The sequence below is a fragment of the Lepidochelys kempii genome, chromosome 4, assembly GCF_965140285.1.
Source record: "Lepidochelys kempii isolate rLepKem1 chromosome 4, rLepKem1.hap1, whole genome shotgun sequence".
Lineage (NCBI taxonomy): Eukaryota > Metazoa > Chordata > Testudines > Cheloniidae > Lepidochelys > Lepidochelys kempii.
This window is the reverse complement of record NC_136383.1, coordinates 23,022,998-23,032,941: the sequence shown is the minus strand read 5'-3', so window position 1 is coordinate 23,032,941 and position 9,944 is coordinate 23,022,998. Positions and strand designations below refer to the sequence as shown.

At 50.0% G+C, this 9,944-nt stretch overlaps 1 protein-coding gene across 1 annotated transcript; it reads right to left on the bottom strand.

The window, feature by feature from the left end:
• Positions 1-2,875: 2,875 nt before the first annotated feature.
• ATOH1 (atonal bHLH transcription factor 1) lies at positions 2,876-3,793 on the bottom strand. The gene has a single exon (XM_073340036.2). It carries the CDS (start codon positions 3,791-3,793, stop codon positions 2,876-2,878), a length of 918 nt encoding a protein of 305 aa, XP_073196137.2.
• Between the last annotated feature and the right edge of the window lie 6,151 nt (positions 3,794-9,944).

Sequence of the window (9,944 nt, the reverse complement as noted above, 5' to 3'; positions counted from 1 at the left end):
GAGTGTCACGATCACCTGCTTCTTGCAGGCTGCCTGCTTGCTATCGGCACACCTACCGGAGCAGTTTAATTGATTGTCAGTTAGATCTAGGTGAGGTTTCACCTGTTGAACGTATGAAATAACGCAATGGAGAAGGAAGAAGCCTGGGTAGAAAAAGACCGTCTCCGGTTGACGGAGTCGGTAGTCTTTACTCATGCAAAAATCCTGTTGAGTTCAGTGTCTGGTGCTTGTGTTCACTGGAAGTCTTGCCTTTGTGAGAACTGCAGGAGAAATCCTCTGTGGCTTTTCACACTTTTTTATTATTGAAGAAATTGGTTAAAGACACTGGGTCAAATCCCGCTCTCCTTTCCCCTGGCGAATACTCTCACTGAAGTTAAAGGCATTAACTTACTTGGGGAAGGACTTGAGCCGGTGTCTCAAGAAGCCGACCCTACAAGACAAAGTAATGGCCCGGTCCCTGCATCATTGAAAGAAGGGAGAGATTTGCACTTCAGTGGAGCACGCCTCAAAACCTTAAACACAGAACAAGGTGCTGACTTGATTTCCAAACCTCAAACTTGATTTTAAAATTGAGCACTTTGGAGAGTTGCATCCACAGTAAATTTTGGTCCGCGTTACAGGGAGACACCTTATTATTGACAGGCGCAGCCACACTAAGATATGTCACCAAAGGAACATTTTCGTTTCAAACCTTCAGGGTAGCTCGCTAATAGACATGAGCCGCAGCCCGCCTGTTTTATTTGCGGTAAATAAATACCTTTGGACGACAGGTCCACATTTCAACAGTAGCTGGACCCGATTTATGGCTTTCAGGACATCCAGATTTTCACGCCCGTTAAACGCCCTCATTAGAAATAGGATCCGCCAATAATAGGTCTTATTTCGAAAATTCCAACATAAGGAAAAGAACTACTCGGGATTTTGCTTTTTTACAGGTGAATACTCTCGACTTTTATGCCCCAAAGCGATTATACCTTTTCCTTTACTGCTTGCTCCTAAACTTGCTCGAGAACGGCAAGCCGATCTTATTGAACTACCTTTGCCTCAGGACGGACCACCGGGGCCAGTCACTTCACACACAGAGCTAGGAGAAGGAAGGGGAAACTACCAGTCCAGTGCTCGTGACACCCCCCTTTCAAATCCTTATTGCTCGTCTGTTCAGCTTTCCAGATTAGTGTACGCGGCTTCCAGAACTCCTAACCAACTTCGGTTTTTAAGGCTCCCTCTAGCCCACGGCGGGATTGTACACTCGTTCCCTCTTCTCCTGCGACGAGCATGGTTACAGGAGAACCAGCTACGCTCATGCCATGGCTCATCACGGCAACTGCTCCGAGACCATGCGCTCAGTCCCGTTCCCATTGAAAGCAACGGGAGTTTTGTTGTTATGCCAGTTTTGTCGGTTTTCGTTACACTGGTGGAACTGAGAACGGAATTTGAACAATTAACTTCAAGGGGAGCAGGACGAGCCCCTCAGAGAGCAGAACGCCGATAGGGGTCCCACCCTGCAGCCCTAACTCAGGCAACGGTCACCTGTTGCAATGGGAATTTTAATGCCGGGACAAGCCCTCTCTTTCCTAACCCCAAAAGGGAAGAGTGGTACCTGTGAAAATGAGGAATAGAAGTATTGATAAAAATACTATTGTCGCAGTTCTAAGCGATTAATGCCGTACATTATACAATTTATAGTTTTGGGGTAGGTCTAAATATCAGAGGTTTATTTGTTTTTTTGCACACAAAGGTGCAAATTACAGCGAACTGAACCCAGAGGTGGTGTAAATTCTGATGTCATTCAGATCCACGCCAACTCAATCAAATGCACTCACCCAGCCATCTCATGGCGATGTATGTTAGTATATTCAGAAAGTGCCCTTTTAAAAGACATCAGTACTCATTTTGAAATGCAAGTGTTCTGTATACTTTTTATTATGGCTTCTGAAAAATAACAGTCCAACCAATCTTCCCCCCCATATTTATTTGATCTCAAAAATTACAGAAAACAATGGCAGCTGGCTTTGCTAAATGAAAAAAACAAAACATTCTTGTAGAAAAGTTAAAAAAGATAAAGCAGAAATAGTAGCAAACACTCCATAATAAATAAGTTCCTAATATCACAAAAGCAAAATAAAATTCACATAAAACGTTGACACTTGAAGAGCTTAAGGACTACAAGTGGCTAAATTAAAGAATGGTCTCCAATTGGCAGTTAGTTGCTTTCCTCTTGAAGCCGCATCTCCAGCCGCTGATAAAGTGCTTGCGCCAAGTTTCCCCAGAAGATGCCAACATCAACACGGGACTTTTAAAAATCCGCCTTTTCTCTGGTATTTACAGCACAGGAGTATGCTATTTACAATCTTTTTGTTTCCGTAACAATAAAATTCGGATACAGGACCGGCATTTCGGAAGACTTTTGTGTAAGTATCTGTGCAGACACAGAAGGGTGCCCATAGCATCATCATAAACGGTAACTCAATTTTAGCAAGGTAAGACTTCACAGTGTATTTGTTATCCGCGAGCAACTCAAGTGAAGCTCCGCACTACACGGCAGCACGTTGGCTGGGGAAGGGTGGGGGAGACTATAACAATCCCTATGCAAAGAAAGGGAAACGGGACGGGGTGGATAACGGGGACATTGAATCACAAAACAGCCATTCCCACAGACAAACCAAGGAGAAAGCTGGAGATTCATAAGCTAAAGGAACTGATGTTATTTTAAACTAGACCACAAAAGGCTGTTGGACAGCGAAGCAGGTACATGGCAAAGTTTTCAGGAGTCATAGCCCCCTTCTCCCCCTCCCGCCTGCGCCCCGGGCAGACTGGGACAGCTCTGGTTGTGGCTCTGCCCCTGTGGCCCCCGTGGTGCTGCTGGGCTCCCACCCTAGCTGCCCTCATCAGAGTCACTGTAGTGGGAGCGGGGCGAGAACTCTCCGTCGCTCCTGTGGGACCGAGGCGATGGTTTGCTCCTCTCCTGCGGCTGCCCGAGAAGGGCCGGAGAGGGGGCTTTCTGTGCCATCAGGCCGCTCTCCTGGAAGGAGGAGAAGTGCAGAGGGTCCAGCGGCACCGAGTAGCCCCCCGCAGCCGGCTGCTGGGGGAAGCGAGTCCTGCAGTGGCCGGAGGACGAGGGTTTCTGCTGCTGCCCCTGTCCTTGCCCTGCCGCTCCGGCCTCTGCTCCATTTGACTCGTGGGGCGGCGCGCGGTGCTCGCCCTTGCCCGGGGTGTCGGCGGGCGCGGCCGGGCTGTGCAACAGCTCGGCCAGCGCGCTGATGTAGATCTGCGCCATCTGCAGGGTCTCGTACTTGGACAGCTTCTTGTCGTTGTTGAAGGAGGGGATGACATTGCGCAGCTGGTCGAAGGCGTGGTTCAGCCCGTGCATCCGCCGCCGCTCCCGGGCGTTGGCCGCCAGCCGCCGCTGCTTCTGCACGCCGCTCACCTGCTGCCGGAGCCCCCCGGACGGGGCGCGCTGCCTGCCGCAGCCCGACACCCCCTCCGCCGACGGGACGCCCCCTGGCAGCTTGCACAATTTCCCCGAGGGGCCGCTCCTGCAGCCGCCCAGGTGCTGCTCGGCTCCCCCCGCCTCCAGCGACTCCTCCTCCTCCTCTGCTCCGGGCAGCAGGTATCTGGGGGAGGCGGCGGCGGCTGCGGGGACGCGTGCCGGGCAGCACATGCCCAGCCAGGCAGGGGGGAAACCGCAGCCGGGATGCTCCTGCCCTAGGAGAGTCTGCTCCAGCTGCTGCTGGGCCCCCAAGTCCCTGCCGCCTTCCACCCACTCGGCGGCGGCCGCCCGCAGGTGGCTCATAGCGCCGGGCGCTGCAGACCAAAGCGGGGGTGGGAAGCAGGGAAGCGTGAGCCGGGGCAGAACAGCCCTGGCGAGTTCTGCTGCACGCGCCCGCCGCCTCTCTCACGCGCGCCCCCCCTCCCACCTCTACCCTGGCTCCGGGGACCTCGCACGCGCACACACCGCTCGCGTGCAACCAGCCTTCTCCGGTTGCGGACGCCGCTGCGCCCCCTTTAAAAAGCGGCACGCGCCGGGGTCCCCCCCCCTCCTCCGCCGCCCGCACCGCCTCCTCGCGCCCCACCCTCTGCCTCCCGCCCTCCTCGCGCCGGTCGCGTGGCGGCTCAGCCAATGGAGCGCGCGGGTCTGTCGCGTGCTGGGAGCCAATGGCAGGAGGCGCTTGGCCCGCCCCAGGGGAGAAAAGTTGCCGAGGAGACTCCGGGGACGGGACGCAGACGGCCGTACTCCCCCCGCGCGGGTGGGCTGCGAGGTGGCACAGCGGCCGTGACGGCTGGTGGGGAGGGGGGGCGGCGGCGCACAGGGGGAGCCAAGAGGGCGAGCCAGCGAGCGCGGCCTCCCGCGCCTGGGGGAGTTGCACCCGCGAGCCCGGGGCCAGGTGTGCGCCCAGCGGCGGGAGGGCGAGGCCGACACGTGGCTGCCCTGGGCTCGCCAGGGCCGGGCCAAGGGCTTTACGCACGTGGGCGTGGCAGAGGGGGCCGGGCGTCCGCCGTCTGAGCGCGCCAGGGACGCCCCGGCAGGAGCAGGGCACCGAGGGAGCAGGTGTGCGCCCGGGTGCCGCGGCGCCGTGTGTCACCCCGCGCCCCACCGCCCCGGGGGAACCGAAAGCGGGGGTGGGGGGGGGGGGGATCCTAGCGAGCGGGACTTCCAAAGCCACTGGCCTCAAGCCAAAAGCACGTCCTCCACTCCCTGCACAGCGGGGGGGACGGTAGATCCAGATAAAGACACCTCCCGGCCCCCCCCCAGACCCAGCTGCACAGGGCACGTTCCCGGCTCTGCCCGGTGCCTGGAGAGCGCGCCCTGCGCAGCTGGCCTGAGGACAAGAGAGACAGATGTACCGAACCTAGCGTCGTGTAAACGCCGCTCTTACACACGCCACAGGCAGATTCCACAGTGCCAAGTGCGGTAGCAACCTCCACCAGCACCCAAGTGGGGCGCTGTGAAGTTCCCCCCCCCCCATACACCCCCTTTAAACAGGAGCTATTCTCGTTCGCTGTTGACTAGGATAAACGCACCACAAGTGCTTTCTTCAGTGCCGGACCCGTCCTTACCCACATCCACATTTAACCTGCCTTTTAGCCCTAAGATCTCAGCCATTCAATAAGGCGAGAGGCTGATTCTGTCAGTGGCACAAATCAATCCGCGATCAAGCAATTCGCGATAGCCGCGCGAACACGGACATCTCTGTTGAGATCACGGAGGGCAACAAACTTATTTGAACGCCTTCTGTCCCGCGGAGAAGCACAGTATTTAGGGCAATTGTAGGTCGTTGCGAGCCTGGCTGCCGGTGCAATGCAGACGACGGAACAATGCCTCCTAGACAAGCAGTTCAGGGCCATCTCAATGAGGAGGAGGAGAGCAGCGGCGTCCCCTGAAGCAGAGTTTGCAGGGCAGGAAGCATAAGCGCCCCCGAGCTACTGCCACGGTCTGGATGGCGCCCAGGCACGCACCTGGCTAGCTTTCCTTGGGATATAAGGAAGTATATACACAAGGCTGCCCCTCTGCACTCCCAGTCTCAGCTTGTTAGTGCAACTGAACGGCATAGGGCGGGGTGGGGGAGAAAAGGGAGGCTGCCTGTCTCACTTATCGAAGTGGGAACATTTCCTCGAACTGGAATCGCTTAACACTTCCCAGGCTCTTCTCCGCTCGTAAGCAACCTGCAGAGGGCGACACAGCCTTCTTCTCACAAGCGCGACCTCCATTGCAAACGGGGCAGTAACCCATAAACCCACGTCCATACTGTGAAGAGCGAAGTCGATGGTTGTAAACAAGTACTTTTCCCCATTGCGCCTACAATGAAGAACGGAGCTTTGCATCCCATCATAGCCTGCTCATCTCTTCTCTTCCCACAGGATTTATCTGCTTATTTTGGATAGATTCAGCATTAGAGGAAGCTAAGCCAGAGCTCCTCCTCCTCACTGGTTTGGAGGTCGCACAGCCCCTGCCCTCACGACTTTACAGTCTAAAGTCTTCCCTGTGGTGATGGAGGCCTTCCCATGAGACTCCTCCAATCACATTCTAAAAGCTTTGAAGTGTACATTCCCACTTCCCTAGCCTGGAGTAGCAGTAGTCCTGGATAGGCCCTTGAATGTCAAATGCCTGTGTGGTCTGATTAAGAGCTTCATCCAACTTCCTTTGAAGTCAGTGGATGTCTTATACAATGCAGGCTATCATGCTGACCAATATTTTGTCTCCCTGTATCTTCTTATTCCATCTGTGGTCTCCTGTTCTATACTTGGATTGTAAGCCCCTTGAGGCAGGGACCATCTTTTTCTGTTTGTACAGCACCAACACAACAGGGTCCTGGTCCATGACCCATGCTCCTAGCTGCTAAGATAATGCAAATAATAAATATTTGTCTAGTCAAGTACATGTTATAGGACACTAAGAAGTCTGGACTCATTTACCTTCCCCACTTGGACTTCCTCTCAACCTTCTCAAGTTCACATAACCTGCTGCAGACCTTAGCATGAATCAGAAGCCCAAAGCAGACCCCACTGAGGGGTTTCATTATTGTACCAGTCTCTTTATCAGCTAAGGAACTTAAGTGCACACTATGGAGGGAGATCAAAGCAGCAATTAAGTCTAATACAATATTAAGTGACTGCAGCTCGGGTACCAGCATATAAACTGATCCAAACTTACAATTGAACAAGCTTTAGAAAATAGTTTCTCAACCCCTTCAACAATTGCTTCTCAGAACAGCTAGTTTTACAGCACACTTAGGAGAGGCTATTCTCAATTTAATCCTCAATAGCAGCTCAACCATAGTCATTCCTTGAACCATTAAGTAATATCTTCAGAGGAGTTGCACCAAAAACTAACCCTGACAAACTAGCCTTCGGAAAAGGTGATTTCACAAAAGTGAGGAAGTTTACACTAAAGAGGGGAAATTCAAATCCTTACACTTTGCCTCCAGAAGACTACTGTGACATGTAACAGAGTGGGAAAGCAAAGCGAAACAACCACAAGCCCCCTCACCCTTGGATCTTCCTCCCTCCTCTAGTGAGCAAATGGCATGGATGAAGTAGTAAGGTTCAAGATGTTATTCAAGACATACAGGTATCCTTCAGAAATTGAAGATGCAAAGTCCAAATGAAGCCAACAGAATGGAGCAAAAACTGTGGGAGATAAAAAATACACTTCAAATTCTCCGAATTTCTTCAAATTTCTATCTTGCATTTTATATTATATATATATATAAAATGGAAGTATGGGAGAGCCAGCATTGCTGTTCTGTAGCAAAGTGAGGACTTCTGAAGCCATGTGAGTTTGTAAGTGAAGGAGTTTAAACGAATGCAGACCTTAGCTGGAATCTCTTATGCTTTTGAGCCCAGTCCTGATAGGTCAGTAGAAAGCTGATCACAACCATGTGATTTTATACAGCTTTCAGCTAACTAAGGCACTGATCCAGCTAGTTATTCTGTAGCACACCCTTTCCTATAGAGCCCCACCGACTTCATTCAGTATAAATGTGGCCAGATCACCATGGACAAGATTCATCTGTACTGTAAGTCCATTTAGGTGAGTGGAGCTACACCAGAAATGATTTTCATAATGTTCTCCACAGCCATATTCACACACAGACACAGGAGCAGAGGGGCAAATATATTAAGAGTTCAGTTGCCCTTGTAGCCCTATTGTATCCTCCCCCCCCCACCGCTGCTTATGTATCCTTATTTTGAAGAAGTGGGAGTTTAGTACAAAAATAGCCAAATCTAGGTCGATGCCTAGCATCTCCCATCTATGACTTCAATGCAGATAGAGCACCTACTCAGCATTTTGGAACCAGCACTCCTTGCCTTTGCAGTAGCCACAAATGGTGTGGTTATTTATACCCTTCCTAACGCTCTTCACAAAAAAGTGAAATATCCATCACCAATGCTGTGCAGAATTTAATTTTTCAAGAACTGAAGCTATCTTTAAGTGGTAAATTTGAAAAAAAATGTTTCAAAGCATTATAGCAACATTATGACAGTATAGCTTTGGCATTGGTCATGTCTACACCTCAGTTTCTCACTTCCAGTCAATCCACTGTCTCCCCCTGGTGGATAGGCAAGTCTAGGATTACCCCTGTGACTAAACCCCCTTCAAAGTCCATTTCCTTTAGGGCTCAACAGCACCAGCGATACTACGCCAAGCCAGCCATAACCCTTCACTACACTCAGTTCTCCCCATAAACCTCTTGTTGCAAGGGAAGGAAGTCCATGCCACTCTTTAGGCAACAGCACCACCAGAGATGGGTGGGGGAAATGCTGGGATGCTGTAATGCAGGACTGTCTTTTCAACTGTTTCCCAAGGTCTTCTCCCTCAATACCTTCTTTTTGGTTTTCCCTAAAATGCAAAATCCCTTTCCCAGGGTACACCTGTGCTCAGCTCTTCCTTGTTGAAGGCCTTTTCCTTCTAGGATCCCTTCTAGGCATCAACTTTTCTCAGCTGGTGTTCCTGTCAGCTCCCTGAAGGTCTCTCCTACCTGGCTCTATATGCCAAAGGGCTAAGTCCTTTCTGTGCCCAAGATGCACAGTAAGAGTCAAATATAAGGAGGAGCTTTCATGAAGTCTGGCAGTCACACACCCTCAATCGCATGTCCCCATAATCCCCAGGCTAGCTGTACCTACTTTTGTTACCGACTCAAAAATATGTTCTCAAAGTTAGAAGTAAAAGGGAACAACTGATCCTGATGTAACACTTTTGTACTAATGAGTAATTTTCATGTACACCAGCTTTGTTACACAAAACTTGTGTTGTAGAGCTGCCTTTTTGGTCCTGGGCCCTATCCGACTGAAGTCCTTTCATTTGCCCACTCACAATAGCTCCTGAAAGGGACTGCAAAGGGAGAGAAGGGAAAAAAAGAAAAAAAAAAGCTTTTGACATGAAATCAAAAGTTTACTTTTGATTTCCACTCCCCCCCACCCCAACATATTCCTATTTACCACGAGACCATCCAACTCTAGGCCCCAATCCTGCAAAGGCTCAAGCTTTTGTAAAACTTAGTTTAAATCAGTGAATAGTCCTATTGGATTCAAAGTGATGGGCACAGTATGAGGTCCAAGATAAATACAGTAGATATTTATATGGTTGAAATTAAAAAAAAAAAACCAACAACTTCACAAACTAAGAATAGAATTGGGAAAAAAAAAAAACCAACAAAAACCCAAAACAGAGTATGGTAATTCAAACCAGGTAAAGAGAGAGAAAGATCAGAGTTAAAAGGAGCAGTTTTGTTTATTTGGTGTAGCGATACTAGATCTTCAGAAGTCTGGTCCTCTCTTATACAGTAACTTGTTTACACAATTTTGATTTTATTTTAACAGCAAGAAGAAAGGAACATGACTTCCATTATTGACAATTTGGATTTTAAGTTGAAGACATTTTGTGGGGGGAAGTGTACTAGTTGCCACTGTCTGCTTAACAGGAGAGTATTTGTTTATTCTCTAAGCTCTGGGTTACTCTCAACATTTCTGCAATCTTTCTGCTCATGTATCTTTCGGCAGTGGGAGTTATGTACAAACTGGTGGTGTGTCATCAGTTACTTTACTAAGTGAGGTCAACTATATTAGTTCTAGAAAAGTCTTTCCAAGCAAGTCCCTCTCCACCATGCTTTACAGTAACTTTTACTGATTAACTGCTATGACGCCTATCCTCTTTCATTTTGGTGTCCCTTTAGTCACATCAAACATAGGCCCTGCTTCAATACACACTTATGCACATTCATAACTTTCATACAAGAGACAAGTCCTATTGAAGTCAAGAGAGTTAGACACAAACAAAGTTAAGCTTGGGTTTAAGTATATCATGGGCCTGGCCTTGGGACTGCAAGCTGTTTGAAGCAGTGACCCTAGGCCAAAAATAAATGGGAACCCTCATGTCTGGTGTGTACTGTGAGATATGTAGCACACTGTTGAACACCAGAGAATAATCATATAGTTTTTAAGTA